General features: G+C 44.2%; 2 protein-coding genes across 2 annotated transcripts; one reads left to right on the top strand and one right to left on the bottom strand.

Annotated features, from left to right (window-relative positions):
• Nucleotides 1-6: 6 nt before the first annotated feature.
• arl6ip1 (ARL6 interacting reticulophagy regulator 1) lies at nucleotides 7-5,640 on the bottom strand. Its single transcript, XM_031862076.1, has 6 exons — nucleotides 5,487-5,640; nucleotides 4,608-4,741; nucleotides 3,895-4,014; nucleotides 2,168-2,285; nucleotides 1,646-1,730; nucleotides 7-216 (listed from the first exon to the last, which is right to left on the bottom strand). Exons 1-6 carry the CDS (start codon nucleotides 5,520-5,522, stop codon nucleotides 98-100), a joined length of 612 nt encoding a protein of 203 aa, XP_031717936.1. The 5' UTR covers nucleotides 5,523-5,640; the 3' UTR covers nucleotides 7-97.
• Nucleotides 5,641-7,479: 1,839 nt separating this feature from the next.
• Nucleotides 7,480-17,018, top strand: srrm2 (serine/arginine repetitive matrix 2). The gene is made up of 15 exons (XM_031862444.1): nucleotides 7,480-7,679; nucleotides 9,016-9,267; nucleotides 9,706-9,801; nucleotides 10,255-10,434; nucleotides 10,741-10,824; nucleotides 10,910-10,975; nucleotides 11,058-11,087; nucleotides 11,362-11,478; nucleotides 11,583-11,718; nucleotides 11,832-13,726; nucleotides 14,341-14,599; nucleotides 14,703-15,061; nucleotides 15,257-15,328; nucleotides 16,137-16,247; nucleotides 16,723-17,018. The coding sequence occupies exons 2-15, from the start codon at nucleotides 9,020-9,022 to the stop codon at nucleotides 16,775-16,777; spliced, it is 3,708 nt and encodes a 1,235-aa protein (XP_031718304.1). The 5' UTR covers nucleotides 7,480-7,679; nucleotides 9,016-9,019; the 3' UTR covers nucleotides 16,778-17,018.
• Nucleotides 17,019-17,024: the final 6 nt, after the last annotated feature.

The following is a 17,024-nucleotide window of genomic DNA, read 5'->3' as shown; positions in this document are numbered from 1 at the left end:
CCCCCCCCCCCCCCCCTCTTTTTTTCAAACAACTTCCTTCCACCTTCCATTTTCTGTCATAGTTGGTCTGGTCAGAGACTCAGCTCCACACGTCCGTCTACTCGTTCTTCTTCTCCTTCTGTTTGAGCAGTTTGTTGATCTCCCTCTTGGCCATGGAGGCGTACTTCGTGATGACGCCATGCTGGTTGAGGCCCGGCAACAGCAGCAGGAAGCTCACTGCACAAGAAGAAACAAACGTTGGGTTTTTAAACCATGTGGTCCGACCACAAGGCCATTTATTTAAAAAGGTACACTCGGTCGGGTACATGTCATGTTATTGTATTGACCCGATTAGATGGCTGGTAAACAAACTCAAACAGTAGATAGTTCCAATAAGAACATTTTAAAGCTGTAATTACCAAAGTATCAATTCAAATAGTAAATTCGCTTTGATCACATTTGATCCCAGAGCAGGTAGTGGTTGGTGACACTGAGATCATAGATCACACAACAGGGGGGCTTTGCAACATCTGATTGTTAAAAAAAAAAAAGTCAGGACCACCTTCTAAAATAAATGAGACATTACAAAAGAGATAGAAAATAAACTGGGCCAGTCAGCTGCAATGACCAGAATACATATTCTGCTTGCTCTCACCATCACTACCTGCTGTTATGAATCCATATTTAATGTATTCAGGGTCATGTTTAATAAAACAGTTGTGCGTCACTGCATCCGAGGGAACGTGAGCGAGCAAACAGTGAAAACACGCTCGTCTCTGATGACGTGATATTCAAAACGTAACCGGTCACTGAAACTATAGGAATTCATTTAGATATAGAAATAACTAGCTTTGTAAATTACCATTCATTTGTTATTTACGTAATCTAACCACTTGGTACCTCCTTGGCCCAACAGAAGGCCTCAAGAGCAACTTGCTTTGTTGTTTCACAGTCGGATGAATCGTCGATGTTTCAGCTTATGCAAGTGATGATCGGCTCCTGCAGCCTTACAGAGCTGCCGATCCACCAACTGACATTCACCTGAGGCACCGCTGTGCAGCCGACGGGAGGGCTGGTCCCCAGAGACACTCATTTCAAGTTTCCTCCCTTTCTGATCTTAATCTACAGTAAAGACTGACAGGATAAGTGACGGGGAAACAGAGTTACAACATGCATGAGACAACAGCGGCCATTAAAAATCCCTTCACCTGCAGAATGATGACCAGCAACGTCATTTTGAAACTGCTGCCAAAAACAACGGACTTCCTGTTTTAGGTGTCTAGTGCACCACAGCAGCCACTGAGGGACACGCAGCTGAAGAAGATCAAAACGCAGTTCCTGACTTTGGGTGATCAAAGCTTCCTTTTCCAGATAAGCCTCTCATACCAACGGACTTCGTTTCTCATTCATTACATAATAATCTGAGGACTTCAAATATAAAACCAGTTATTTTTATTTAACCCTTTCCTTCTCAAATGTTCAATAGAGACGATGGAATACATTGTAGTTGAACACTGTTCTAGCTCCTCACCTGTCAAAGACTAACGCCTCTGCTTTGACAGAAGCTCTTCGTCATTCCATCATTCACATTCATAACGACGATCCAGAGAACGCTGACTCAGGAGGACTCGCACAGTACAATTACTGCATGTTGTGGTATACTCACCTATCAGGTAGGTGAGGAACAGGTTGTGCACCTGCTGTCCGATCCAGGCCACCGCCAGCAAGCTGCTGATCACTGAGGCAAAGTACTGTGGAGAGCAGGGAGGTCCGGTTACAAAGAGCAGAACCACTCCTCACATGAGCTGAAATATAACTCGATGTCTTTTTTAAATCAGCAGAACATACGCGGCCATTTTTGACGACAACAAAGCGGTTATTGAATGAAAGCAATGTGATTTAACAGTGTGTCTAACGGTGTTAAAGCACGCTGTGGAAAAACCCGGTTATCACAGCCTGTAACCCAGTTTGAGGTCTAAGTGGAGCAGCAAAGCCAAGTCAGCTGAGGATGTTTTATCTGGAGCACAGAGACATCTTACTGTAACCAACAGATTGAAGGCTCCATTTACTGCAGCATGCAGCACTGCAGGCTGACGTCTACAGCGTGTTAGAGACAACATTTTGTGACACATTCAGCTTCTGTGTGGCTGAGATAAGCATGTGATTAAACTTGTATTTTGTCATCTACCATTTTGGGCTTCTCCTCCTTGAGAGTGCAGAGACGCTTCCACCAGCCCACGATGCGACGCTGAGTCTTCACCAGGTTACCGCAGATCTCATGGAAGCGCTGCTGCTGCTCGGTGGTCCTGTTCAGGAGGAGAGGTCGTGAACAAAAACACTAAACTGACTGGTTCCTGGTGGAGGCTTTGTTCAGTTAAAGCAAACAAAACGAAACCAACAAGACCTCTTAATCTGTTCATCAGGAGGAAGCAGATAAGTTCACTGTGGTTTGTCACATCATGACAGCTCGTAGCTCTTTGACAAGCAAGTGTTGCGTTATTCATGACTGTAGAGCTAGAACCTTTATAACCCGATAAAGAAAAGAACTCCGAGGTTTAATGACTGCTCACTACGTGTAATCTACTTTAGAGAACAGAAAATTAAATAACAAACGTCTCTTCAAGCAAAAACAATCACCCCGACTCCTCAAAAGTGAAAGTTATTCTTTTATTATATTAAACTGCTTATTTTGGAGTTCAGGGTTGGAACTTTATGTGCATTTTTCCCCCATTTCACTAGAGATTGAACTGCAGCCAGGCCAGGAAACATCCTGTGCCTGTTACAGTGATGTGAGACTACAAGGATTCAACACTGAAGGACCCGACTGGAGGACGCCGCTAGGAAAAGTGGCCTTTATTTTCCGCTTAGCCATCGTCCCCTATTTCGGTCCTTGTTGTCAGGGAGCCAGACAGACTGCGATAGCCCCGTTAAACCGGCCTCACCGACACACGTCTGCTATCTGGCTGACTCTGCTGCAGCTTCAGCAGCAGCCGGAGCGACACGGCATGTTCTCAGAGAATCTGGAGCAGATCCACAGATAAATAGCCACTCATTGCTGGCCTACATCTAGAAATATAAAGCTGCCCTTTGAAACCCAGGCGTGCGACTCATTAGTCCTCCATAGATAAGCCACGACAGAAGGCTGGTGCCGTTAACCCCACTTAGAAACCTCTAAATGCAAAGTGACACCATGAGAACCATTTGTCTTTAAAAACAGTCGGTACTAATCTGACCCAACAGCCTGTGGAATGTCCGGGTCATGGCCTGCTGATGCAGAGTTATATATTGAGACGCTGGAGGCGTCCGGTGGAGGACAGACGTCCAACACACTGTGCCAACTGCAGGCCGTCACTCTATCCTGTGCTGGGTGTCTGGTTGTCACCATCAAACACACACAGCTGAGAGAAGGAGCTGCTCAGTGCTCAGTGTGTAATGTCAAAGCTCCATGAAGCGGTTGGACACCGTACTTATTAGGCAAAAAAGAGAGAACTCCTTTCCCCTTAAAAGTCAAGAGGCTCTTCGGTTCAGCACAGCAAGCCAGAAAATCTCCCAACTGCTTTGGTTCCAATGTAATATCACTGTTATTGGTTTAGTCCCTGGCTACCAACAAGAAAGCAAACAGAAGAATGAGTTATTGAGATGTCTATGAACTATTGCACAAGCAACATGTTTGGCCCATTTTACTCCTCAGGAGTATTCAGTGGACAGCTGCCAGGATGTTCACAAAGAACAATAACATGCCAGCGAGTGTCACATTTGTCCAATCAGGTGTAGGAAGGGTTCGTGTTGATATTCAGGTGCAATACAAAAAGAAAATCCATAACTAGCACAAAACAGGGAAAATATTTTTAGATTTATGAAATAAACACAATTTTTGGGTCTAATTGAAAACCCATTTAATTTTCATCCTCTCACCACTTATTGGAGCCGAAGACCCTGGGTGCGAGGGTGGGCACCAGGTAGTCTGCTAGGCAGAGCAGCATGACGGCGCAGGACAGCCCAGTCAGCACCGACGGATCCAGGTAGTAAATCAGCCTGGCGGAGGAAGACAGAGCCGCCAGTCGAGGTCAGGAACCCGTCTCATTTAAAATGCAAACTAAGAGCTTCTTGCAGAAGTGTGTTGTTCACATTATCTTCTCCTGTTTCAATGTAGCCGCTTGTTGTGATTAAGAGATTCATGCACATGTGTGCTGGAGCTGCAATATTTTAAATAAAAATCTGCAAAGAAAATGCAATAAATGCTTATTAGACTGTGAACCAGAGCTAGAGGAGGGTGGTGCATTCGGGTAACATTAAAGAGGAATGCATTGGGTTAGCAAAAAGGCCCCCAGGAACTAACAGAAAGCAGTGCAGTGTTCTAGTCTGAATTCTACTGCTAGAATAATACTCAAGCATTACTCTGACAAAAGAATGTTACACATAAGCTCATTGAAATAATTCTGATCTACATGGTTACTTCTTCTGGCTTTGTGTTGTAAATGCGGAAACACTCACATGACCTTTGAAATGTGTTTTAGGACTCTGAACCAGAGCAGCTCAGTTAATGTAGATACTTGTTACAGATATGTCTCGCTGGGGGGGGGGGCAATGACAGCTATGTGTGTAACCCTGTGACGCAGTGGGCTCACATGAAGAGCAGGGTGGTGGCACCAATCAGGGCTCCAGGGAACCAGGGCTTCTCCCAGCGAAGGACGCGATCCCCGGCCAGGATCACCTCACCCCAGCCCTGCAGCTGCTCCTCCAGATGGGCCGTCTCCTGAGCCTGAACACACAAGTATACACGTTACTAAACCAACATCCACACGACTGATAATAAAATCTATAATATCAGAGTGAACAGGGAAATATCTAGAGAAGCCAAGGACGGCAGCTTCTTTCGAGCAACTTTGAGTCTGGATGTGAAATCATTCCTTTGCAATATTAACTCTATTTAACTAATTCACCTTGTAGTCTTTATTAAGAAATGGTAATTTAAGACGAATTTGCATTGGCGCTAACATTTATAATTCAAAGCATGAGTTCAAGTCTTTTAAATTAATTAAATTCTCACCCTTGATAATAGTTTAATTATGCTGTACTTCGGTCTGTTCTTAGGTTTTAGGTGCTTTGTAACAATGTGTTCTAAATGAAATGAATGTCCCAAGTGGAGGGTGTGGGTGCCTTTGTCGATAAGCAAGGCATTGATAACGGGATTCTACTGATATGACTGTGCAGTCTGTGCCTCCACGACACTAAAAAAAGGAAATGGCCAACGACAACCACACGTTTCATCTAACTAGATACGTCAGCACTCGATTTTGGGAGTTTTAAAACCTGCGTTAGCATCTGCTATCGTTAGCAACGGCTACAAAGAGGAACCAATCTTCTGGAGCCAAGTGGCGTATTAAACTAGCTAAGCTAACTGGCTAGCTGACAAAGCTAACCTAGCGTTAGCTGACGTTAGCTAGTCAATGCTAACGTTACTGTTACAAAACACACCCTTAAAAATGCGGTTATTTAATACTCACGAGCATATTCGCGCTTTTGTTGTCGCCTTCAGCCATCGTCTGCGTCGGTTCGGTTTATATCGTGGACTTCGTTGTGTTCTTCACCAGATAAACGGCCCCGCAGAGCAGCAGCACAGCACGCCTCCTTTACTGGCTTCAGCGTCACTAACGGTTGTATTATAAGCAGGATGTATTTATGTCCGAATTTGCGTCAAAATCAGCCGCCGGGCATTCTGGGAAATGTAGTTCTGTGTGTGTGTGTGTGTTTCTTTATGCGAAGCGGAAGTGAGGTGTTCCATTCTCGATGCACCTTATGGATAGCAGGGTTTATTTAGATGGTACATGTTTCTCTACGGCAGTATTACCTATGGAAGCCCATTTCTGCCAGCAAAAAAAAAAAAAGGTCACAAAAAAAAAAAGAAAAATTATTATTATTATTTTTTTTATGCTGGCGGAAAAAAGTAAAAAGTTTTTGCTTTTTTTCCACCAGCATAAAAAATAAAATAAATAATGCACCAACACTTTTGGTGTTTTGGTGCATCCATCTGTAACCATAACACTGACTAGATGTTTCCAGTTGCTATAGAAAGGCTAAATGATGAGTCACAGAAGCAGCTCTTCATAGGTTACCCTATATTTGACATATAAATGGATTGTGAGTACATTGAAGACTTCTTTAAACGTGGCTTTACAACAGATGAAATACTTAAATTGCTTGATGTTTCACATGGATTGTACTGAGCAAACACACCCTTGAATAGAATTTTAAGCAAGAAGCAGCTCTGGAGTATAAAGAATAAAACCAATATGGCTGAGGTGACGACCTTCAATAAACAGCAACTGGAACTTTTTTTTTTATTTTTTATTTTGCTGCCAGAAAAAAAGTTAAAAAAATAAAATAAATAATCATCAATTTTTTTTCTTCTTCTCTTTTTTCCGCCAACAAAAAAAAATGTAAATCTTTTGTTTTTTTCGGGGGGTGGATTTTATTATTTTTTTTGTTACCTTTTTATTTATTTTTTGGCTGGCGGAAATGGGCTTCCATAAATATCCCACCTTTAGATAATAATAATAAAATCATTTAATGGAACACAACACATTCAGCTAAAATAAGGACAACAATGCTGGTAAAGAATAGACAGGACAATTAACCGTATTAAAGCATTCTTAGTCTGCTATTTTAATTGTAATACAATGCAACAAAACAAATGAACTTAAGGGTATTTTGGACTGATTTAGAAAAAGTTTTGACTCTTGAACCATGTTTGTAAAAGCATATTATTTGTGTTTCAGTCTTCCTTTATATTTATCAGCAAGAATGAATAGCAGTTCTCTCATTGGCCACAGGGGGTCGTCTTTCTCAACAAGGTGAACCTTCTTAAATTACAGTCTGTGGGAATCTTGAGAACCACTAAAGTCTGTTTCTGTTGGTCTTTAGTTCATATAGGACTCACTTTTTGTTGCACTTCATCATTTTTGTTTGTTGTTAGTTTTTTGTTCAAATACATCACACTCTTCCCGTTTCAACTTTAACCTCCAAAAACTGTAAAATGTCATCAAACACAATTTGTAAATACAATATTTACTCTGAGAACTTAAAATAACTTCTACATTTAAAGATGTCTCTCGATTCTTTGTTTTGCAAAGTCCAGCTCCAACAACAAAAACACAACATTCTGTTTTTGTCCTTTTTCCTTCAATAATAGATTCTTTAACAACAATGATGATAACATCATTGATGATGACAATCACTATTATCAAAATGTTTATACATAACATGAGTGTTATAATTATCATAATAATAATAATAATAATAATGAGTATTATTATGATAACTATTACAGTGACAAATGTGGCAACATTTGCATTAACAATATCCACTCCTAAGCAAAAATAATCATTTCTCATTCCAAGTCCTTATTTCCATGTCGCTTCTTTTTTATGTGGTTAAAATGAAAACCTTTTTTCCCTCCGACACCTGAACGCATCGCAGTTTGAACGTGCGTATGACGTCATCCGGTTTTCATCTCGTTCTCCCTTTAGGTTCCGAGATCAGACCAAGCTAGCTAGTTAGCTAATAGCTAACTAACGTTTAGCCGTATTTCTTTTACTTTTCCACGGTTATTACACGGTCTGTTTAAACGGGATATTATTTATCGACGATTATCCGTCCGACACCGTTTTCTTTCTCTCCGCTCCCGGAGAAAACAGCTGGTACGTAACAAATACGTTAGCTTGCTAGCTTAAGATGGGAATTGTTCGCTGCGCATAAGTGTGGTTTTGGGCCTTTTTTTTATTAAACGTGTAGCATTACAATTCACCGTGTAGCTTATCAAACTTAAATGAGAACAGTGAGTTTCAGCCACGTTCTCCTCATCCAGTGAGTCTTAATGTTTTATTGATAAGTTTAGTCTCAGCCTTAGTCATCATATATCTACAGGCCTATTCTGACGCACGTGTTATTGCGCCACAAAATCAATTTTATTTTGAACAAAAGGTATGATGATGGATGTAAATTTAGAGTTGACAAGATACAAACAAATTCACCCAAATGTTTCATATGTTCCACAATGTTTTTAGTAACTACGATACGTTGCGAGAAACCTGACACACTTTGTACATTTGAAGGATTTGTATTTGTATTTGTTTTGTGTTTCAGTTATTTGTGTTGTACTGTCTTAACGTTACTGTTGATGATGTTTTTGTGAGCTACCTTCATACAGTGAGGGACTTAAAATGCATCCATGTCAATGATGTGGAATCACTGCTGGTTAGTTTATGTCAGCCATCTTAGAATACAAAGTCCCTCAGTATAATAAAATGCTTAAAATGGCAAAACTGCGGAGGCTCGTGCTGCTTACTGCATAAATAATGAGTTAAAATACGTCATCTAGCTTTATGACAAGGATACTGGTTCTTAGTTTATGTACTTTGTATTCTGGAGACGTGTCCACGTAAAGACGTGTGTTAGAATAAGAGCTTGGATATCGTTGTGGCTGTATGGAAGACAAATGCGGGCCTCAGAAACCCTCCGTGTTATGAACCGTTTTCTCGATGCTCAGAACCATCATCAGAGATCACTTCCACCCTAAAAACGGGATTGTTACTGAATAACGCTGATTCAACAATATTTAAATCCCTTTTGTTTTCAGTACGAAGGAATGATTGAGCCTTTGTTGCATGATGCAAAATCTAAATTGGACAATCAGTCTTCTCTGTTGTCGGAGCCGAACTATGGAACTGTCTACAAAATGTACCCCAATGTTACTGTTTTTAAATGAGGTATTACATCATTGCTATAAGAGAAACACTGTAGTCACGCCTGTATTTTGTGTATGTATCTTTATGAATGTGTTTCTTCTTTCTTATTTACTATTTAACTGTGTTAGAATAGCCTGCTGTGGACATGTGTTGTAAATTAGTGTTTCGCTACTAATACTAAACACAGTGCATCTGGTCCTTGTGCATAAATGTATGTTACAAGTCTAGTGCTACTGTGATGTCCATATCAAGTAAACTAAATACTATTACCCATCTTCATGTTCTACAGAGCCATGTACAATGGGATTGGCCTGACAACTCCGCGGGGCAGCGGCACGAATGGCTATGTGCAGCGCAACCTGTCCAGCCTGCGAGTCAAGCGGCCGCGGGACGAGCGCGGCGGCGAGCGGGACGAGAAGGACCGGGAGAGGCTGGAGAGCCAGCTCAACAGACAGCCCAACGCCGACATCCTGGAGCACCAACGCAAGAGGCAGCTGGAGGTCAAGTGTGCCGAGCTGCAGGACATGATGGAGGAGCAGGGGTAAGACGGATGCTGTGTTGCATCAGGTCTCTGGACTACTGACATGAGTGGAGTTCTAATCACACGTGAAATAAATGAAGCCCTGCTGCTTGCCATGATCTGTGTAGGTTCTTCTAAATGATATATCCAGACTGCATAGTTTAATAATGTTTCAACCCAGGTCCACTGTAAGCTGTTTTCATTACTGATTAATGAATCTGATTTTCCATAAGTATTGTACAACTGTGTGACTGGTTTATTTAGATGTAGATAGATTTATTAATCCATATCGTACTGATCGTACAGAAGTGTTGTAGTATACTGTAGAACAAGAACCTCCAGTAGACAGTAACTCGCTACAGTGGCAGAGAAATAAGAATAAGTGAAAGGTTGTTGCTTTTTATTTGTGTTAAGTAATATCGTACATAATGTAATGCTGCTCTCTGTTGGGGTGGTCAGGTATTCAGCTGAGGAAATCGAGGAGAAGGTGAACACTTTCCGTATGATGCTCCAGGAGAAGGAGGAGCCGGCTCCCGTCACCGCTGACAGACCAACGTACGTGAAAGAAAAACAGATTTCATGGGTCTCTAATTATAAAGAAAAGAAAAAAGACACAGCAGTGATTTAGGTTGAATCAAAGCTCTTGTGACTAGTGAGAGATCACTGGCTGCACTGTGATGCTTTGTTAGCTGTCTTTAGTGGAAACAAATACGACAGGATGTAAATATTGAGACATTTTAATGTTAAAATGTTGAACCCATCTATTGTTAAAAATGATCAAATATCACTATTTCATTATGTATTGGTTCCTCACAGTATACTGTTACAGCCTGTTTAAATATGACATTTCAGGGAACAATAAATATAGGAAACATAAAATGTCATTATTAAACCCTGCAGGCTGACACAGCAACACCAATGTTGTGCTGTACCACATTAAGTAGCGACAGCATCGTTCATACTGCACAATGTCAGTGATGCAAAGCCGTGTGCTTCATTTTCTCTCAGGGCCACAGAGACTCATGCTCTGGCTGCAGCCAACCAGCAGAAGAACGACCGTCTTCGTGCTGCGTTCGGCATCTCCAGCGACTATGTGGACGGGTCGTCCTTCCACGCCGACCGCAAGGAGAGAGAGAAGGAGAAGAAAGAGCAGGAGCGCCTGGAGAGGGAGAGGCAGCAGAAATATACGTAAGCAGGACCAAACACACACACCCACAGCTTTTCATTTCCACCTGGCAAAGGAGCTGAGCTGGACTACATGGCGCAATAGAATGTAAATATCTTCCAGCATTTGTGGAAAAAAGAAAAAAAGCAAACATTCAATATACAGTGAAAAAGAGCTTTATGCCTGGCCTGTACCAAAAATCATATCTGAATGGCAAATATAAAAAATATATTCTTAAAGTAATGTTATGCGGCGAGTGTGACGTGTTCACTCATCACTCGGCCTAATTTCAGCCGCTGACTCGACGTCTGCTGCCTTTGCTCTCTCAGGTTGGTGGAAGATTCAGATCATTCCGATTCTCCTCCCAAGAAGCGCAGTCGGAAGAAGAAAAAGAAAAACAAGAGCAGAGACAGGTGAGAGAATAAAGGTGATGAGAGCAGAAACCGTCCCAACAATGAAGAGAAGGTCTTGACAGATGATTTTTTTTTTTGTCAGCAGCTCAGAGAGTCAGTCCCCGTCTCCTCGACGAGAGAAGAAGAAATCCAAAAAGAAGAAAAAGAAACGGTATTCCGTCACTCTATCCTGAGCATATATTTGATTATTTCACGTGTGACTGTGATTGTTGACTGGAAATCTTGTGTTTCAGTGAGATGTCAGAAGAAGACGACGACGACAGGTAGGTGTTTTTAAATCATGTCTTTCCTCATAAGCAACCAGCAGAGCATTGCTGCTTTGTTCTCGTTCTGGCACAGTTCATACTGTGAATACGTTTTACTGGAAAGAGACTTCAAGCTGTAGCTCCAAAACTGCTGTTATAAATGCTAAATGTTTCCTGAATATTGTATTTATTGGAGAATCGCCAAACCTGCTTCTGTTATACATTTAGAACAAACATACTGAATATAAACGGGATTATGTGTGACGTTCTGTGTCCTCTGATCCTCTCGAAGTTCTTCAGATGAGAAGCAGCAGGAGTCCAAGAAGAAAACGAAGAAGAATCAAAGTCCAAGTCCTCCGAAAGCAAAGGCAGCGCGACACAGAAGCGCCTCCTCCAGCTCAGCTCACAGGTATGAGGAGATGAGGATGAGGAGCTATAAACACTGTTGCCTTCAGACATTTTTGGGCTAGTTTGTTTGAACGTACTGAACTTTGTTGTCGCTGGTATCAACAGCCAGTCTCCAGCTCCACTGAGATCACGTCAACAGGACCAAACTGCAAGAAACGCTGATGAAGTAAGACAGGGGAGATCACCAGAAAGGAGACGAGGATACGAGGAGAGCAAACCACCTCATCAGGGAGGAGACGGGGTAAGAATGAAGACTTAAAAACCTTCTGTTGCTCATAGTATCTCAAACTAGATTGAACCTGATTCATTCTGTCGTGAACATAAAATGACACCAACAAATCTCCCCTCATCTAGAAGAGGCCCAATCTTGAGAGAGAAAAGGAGCGGCCGAGTGACATGGAGAAGACCTCCAAGAGGAGACATGACTCTTCATCCCCTTCTCCTCCACCACCTCCACCGTCGGAACAAAGCAGGGAGAGGAAGAAAGGGAGGCGTTCCAGAAGCAGAGAGGTGGAGAAAAGGAGGCGTTCGAGGAGCATGGAAAAGGAGAAGGAGAGAGGAAGGAGCCCCCGAAGCAGAGAGATGGAGAAAGGAAGGCGATCGAGGAGCAGAGACAACGAGAGGGAGAGAGGGAGGCGTTCAAGGAGCAGAGAAAATCAGAGAGGGAGGCGTTCAAGGAGCAGAGAAAGGAGGGACAAAGGAAAGGAGAGTGTTCCTCAGAGGACCAGGCATGACTCTTCTTCATCCCGTTCTCCTTCTCCTCCCAAACAGGAGACTAGGAGGGAAAGGAGCAGAGACACTGAGCGGGAAAAAGACAGGAATAAACCGGACAAACAGACGATACATGACTCCTCATCCCCCTCGCCTCCCCCTGTGAAGGAGAGAGCTAGGAGAGAGAGGAGTGGCGAGAGGGAGCGCTGGACTGAGAGAGGTCCAGACTCCAGGGCGACAAATGAAATGGACACCAGGAGAGACGTCGGTAAGAGACAGGAGAAAGAGGCGTCTCCTCCTCAACAGAAACACGACAGGAGGAGGGATGGAGGACAGACCTCACCTGCCTCCCGCTCACCTGTCACCAACGGACGTCAGAGAGGGAGGGACGACGAGAGGAGGAGAGGAAAAGAGAGCGAGAGCATCAAGGAGAAGGACCGGCATCCGACCAAGCAGAGGGAACAAGACAGAGAGCGAGCTCAAGAAGGCAGCCGGAAGAGAGACGAGGATGTCTGGTCCACTGCAGAAAGTAGGCGGGATGGATCGAGACCCGCAGAGAAAGGAGGGAGCGTCAGACCAGAAACGAAGGAGAGGCCGGAGAAGACAAGGAGCCCTCTGAGGAAGGAGAAACGTGAGGACAAGGAGAAGCAGGCTGAGAAGAAACGAGAGAGCAGCAGCAGCAGTGGTAGTAGTAGTAGTAGCAGCAGTGGCAGCAGCAGCAGCAGCGATAGTGACAGTGATAGCTCCTCCTCCTCATCTTCCTCTTCATCCTCGTCCTCTGAAGATGAGGGCAAGAACAAGAAGGATGGGTCAGAAGGAGTGGAAAAAAGTAGCCCCTTGAAAAGTGCACCGTCCGCCATTGGAGCTGCAGTTGAAAGGTATTTAGCCAACGGCAGAAAAGAAAGCCCCGTCTCTGCTTCTGAGGGCGACGGGCCTCGACGAGCTCGGAGAGAGAGAGACGGGGGAGGAGGGGGAGACAAAAGGGAGAAGGAAAGAGCTCCTGCAGAGAGCATAAAGGGTCAGGAGCGTTATAGCCCCACACAGATGGACAGCCCCAGTCCTCCTCCATCCCCACCCAACAGAGCAGACGTCTGCAGAGGCGGCAACAGGTCCTCCACCTCTGAGGCCGAGGCGGAGAAGACCAGGGTGGAGGCCAAAGCCAGGAGGCCTGCAAGTTCCAGCTCCTCGTCCAGGAGGCCTGCAAGTTCCAGCTCCTCGTCCAGGAGGCCTGCAAGGTCCAGCTCCTCAGCCAGGAGGTCACGCTCTCCGCCCAAAAAACCCGCCTCCCCAGCACGTCGCACTCCACCGAGGCAGTATCAGGAACCACCGCCCAGATCCAGGAGACCTTCTCCTCCTCCGGCCTGGTCAGACAGAGAGAGGGAGAGGCAGAGAGACAGAGAGAGGGAGAGAGACAGAGAGAGAGACAGGGAGAGAGCCAGAGAACGTGAGCGGGTTGCCGGTAGGGCCAGGTCCAGAAGCCCAAGAAGACGCAACAGGTCCAGGTCTAGAAGTCCGAGGAGGCAAAGCCCCCCCAACAGGTATGATTTTATGTTCTCTGTAATATTGTAAATTGTTTAATAATATATCGGTCGAGGCTTCAGATAAGCCCAGTTTGCGGTTTGCCTCTTCCTGCACTGTGATATTATTTATCTTGTTTATTTTTATTTTATTGTTTAAATTGTGTCTGACCTCACCTTACCAGTTAGCTAACGTTACTGTTTGATGGGAACGGAGCGCTAACACGAGCTAACCAGTCAGCAGCCGACGTTTGTATTTACAGAGAGTCAGCTGGCGATGAAATCATGTTTCTGTTCACCAGTTATCCTTCACACTAAAATATCCTCCAATCTAACTTAGCTGCTTTGAGAACGTCAAAAAGAAATCAAACACGATAAATAGATAAATGTGTTTAACATAAAAATGATTTGAATAAATATACATTTATGAACAAAAACCATGTTTATGTTATAGTTCACCTCAAATGATTCTAATGATGATGTTGAAGAAAGATTTTGAGTTGGGGGCGGTCCACATTCAGCTTCAGCTTTTTGGTATTTTGGATGGTGAGAGAAGTGCGTTGCGAGCCGTGGAAGAGGCACCCAGGAGATCAGAGACATCTAAACCAACTGTCTTCAATGTTTTTCTCCTCCAGGTCTCGGCGCTCTCCCTCTCCTCAGAGACGAAGGAGGAGCAGCCGCTCCCTCTCCAGAGAGAGAGCCAGAGAAAGGGACCACGAGAGGACCAGGCAGAGGGAGGTGGAACAAGAGAGAGAGAGGGTAAAGGAGCCTCTCCTCCCAAAAGATGTCCCCCCACCACCACCACACAGGTCCTCCTCTTCCTCTTCCTCCTCCAGCTCCTCCTCTTCCTCTTCCTCCTCTCCTTCGCCACAGCGAGAGAGGAAAGACACAAAAGCACCACCGGAGGAGGAGGAGGAGGAGGAGGAGGAGGAGAAGGAGGAGGAGAAGGAGAAGGGAGAGGAGCGAGAGCAGAAAGGTCCTTCCTCCTCCTCACGAGGTCCTTCCAGAGACTCCTCCCATGCCCCCCCCCTCAGGTCGGAGGGGCTCCCAGTCCGACTCCAGGTGCCCAGATGTTCCCTCCAGAAGGTCTCCTCCGGCCGCCGGCCCGCCAGAAACCAAACCTTCGTCTTCATCACGAGGTCCGAGCAGGAAGCGGTCGCCGGTGACGACTCCTCAACCTCCAGAACAACCGGTCAGAAGTGAGAGCGCCGTGAACGGGAAGGAGGCGAGCGCCAACAAGAAGGCCACTAGGAGCAGCAGCTCCAGCTCTTCTTCTTCCTCCTCATCCTCTTCTTCATCCTCCTCTTCATCCTCCTCGTCAGACAGCTCAGACTCCGAGGTGGAGCAAGGAAAAGGGTAAGCAGGAGATGGGGGAAGGTGTGAAATACACGAACATTAGATAAAGAAACTTATTTTAATATCAAATAATAATAAATAAAAGCATCTTTGTCACCTTTTCCAGCCCTGATGAGTTTGCACCGCTGTGATTAATCATAAATGACTTGCTAGTTATTAATATTTACCCTGTTACTGTGTGCATTTTCTTAACAGGAAGACGGTCAAAGCTCAAAGCTCTCCTTCATCATCCTCATCGGAGAATGAAAAGGAAAGTAAGAAGAAGAGGTAAGAGCTTTGTTTCTGTTCAATGAGACCTGCTGTACATGGAAATACGTCTTTCTGCTGCATGAATCCAATCAGAGTAACGTCCATGTGGCCAGATGCACAAAGAGTTCTGCAAAGTGTAAACGTTTGTATGAAATAAGTCTGGCAATATTAGCTCATCAGTGAAATAACAAAGACATGTTTGAGGTCCTTTAGAAACCCTGTCTTCGTTTTGTAGCATTGTAGTATTTTTTTCATATCACAATATATATTGTGTCAATAAATAAACTACAAAATGACCGGATGGAAGCATAGTTTTAATAAGCTGGTTATGGCTCTAGCGTCCTGACTTACGTCTACATATATTTGTACGTACGTCTAGAGAGGTTCTTCAGGTGTGGCTCAAACGTCCGCTTGGGTTCAGAGATGACTCGTTAGGGTTTAATGGTCAAACATCACCGTGACCTCACAAAACACACTTTTTTGTCAAACTCAAGAACTGATTTGCTATTTATGACAATTTCAGACGAATGTCTAGTCGGATAAAATGATGACGTGTAGACGTTTTGGACAAACGTGGATGTGAACTGCATCTTGACCGGTAATTGTAGCTACGCTTTGAATCGGGAGTCCTCATGGTGTGTGTAACTGTGCCATCGTTGGCCTTATTGATTGGCCATGAGTCAGCAGCTTTTACCTTCTCGTGCTGCGTCTCCAGGATCCCTCCATGACGGGGTGGAAGTACTGCTGGTTCACAAGTGAAAAGCAGTCCTCTTTTATCTGATTGTGTATTACATGATGAACTGTACCGCTGTGTTTTTCCTCACAGCCCCGCCGCCGTTCCTCGGAGGGTTCCCGCTGACTCGCTGAGAGATTCCCGCTCGCTCAGCTATTCTCCCCCAAAGTACATGAGGGCAGCGCCGCTGTCGCCGAGCCGCAGGTCTGTAGCCTCATCGGGGAATCTAAGCGTACGGTAGCTGAGCTAATGTAAAGGGTTGTTAGGGCTAATCCTCTTAATATACACATATAAAAGTATATAAAACTTAAATCAGACTTGGTTCTAGTTCAGTATTCAGAGTATGGAAGCTCCTGAGGGTCAAACAGTCACAACTCTTGTCATATGTTTGTTAAAAAGCATGACTTCATTAAATTGCTCTCTTGTCCTTATTTCTAGTTAAACAGTTAAATATAAATGTACAGACTCTTCATGAATGTTACGGATGAAGAACAAATTGAATATGCAAAACTGTAGTGTTTTTTTAATATGTTGGCGTTTGTTTCCATTCATTGCATATAAACTGTGCTGCTTGTTGAAATGTGCTATTAAAATGAAGTGTATTTATCAGCACATCTTTTCCAGCAGTACCATAACTCTTTATGATGATATGATGTATTTCCTCTCTCCTTGCTGGTAGGACTGACAGCAGGCCGTCACCGAGCCGCTGGTCAGACAGCAGAAAGAGGAAATGAAGCCTCAGCCTGAGCTGCTGCTCTCCTCCTGTGTGCTTTCTCTGGTTTGAACGTCTCAGCCAGCGTAAAGATGAACCTCTGTGTGGGGCTCACAACCGAAACCAGACCCCCGGCACTCAGCTATCAACTTGTTTGCTTTTTAAGCAGCGGTGACCCGAGGCTGGCGTGTACATCTTTTTTATGAGCTGAATATAGAAAAGTCTCTCTCTCTCTCTCTCTCTCTCTCTCTCTCTCTCTCTCTCTCTCT

Source organism: Anarrhichthys ocellatus, unplaced genomic scaffold, assembly GCF_004355925.1.
Source record: "Anarrhichthys ocellatus isolate YVR2014 unplaced genomic scaffold, GSC_Weel_1.0 scaffold26, whole genome shotgun sequence".
Lineage (NCBI taxonomy): Eukaryota > Metazoa > Chordata > Actinopteri > Perciformes > Anarhichadidae > Anarrhichthys > Anarrhichthys ocellatus.
The sequence above is the reverse complement of the archived record's forward strand: the minus strand, read 5'-3'. Positions and strand labels throughout refer to the sequence as shown.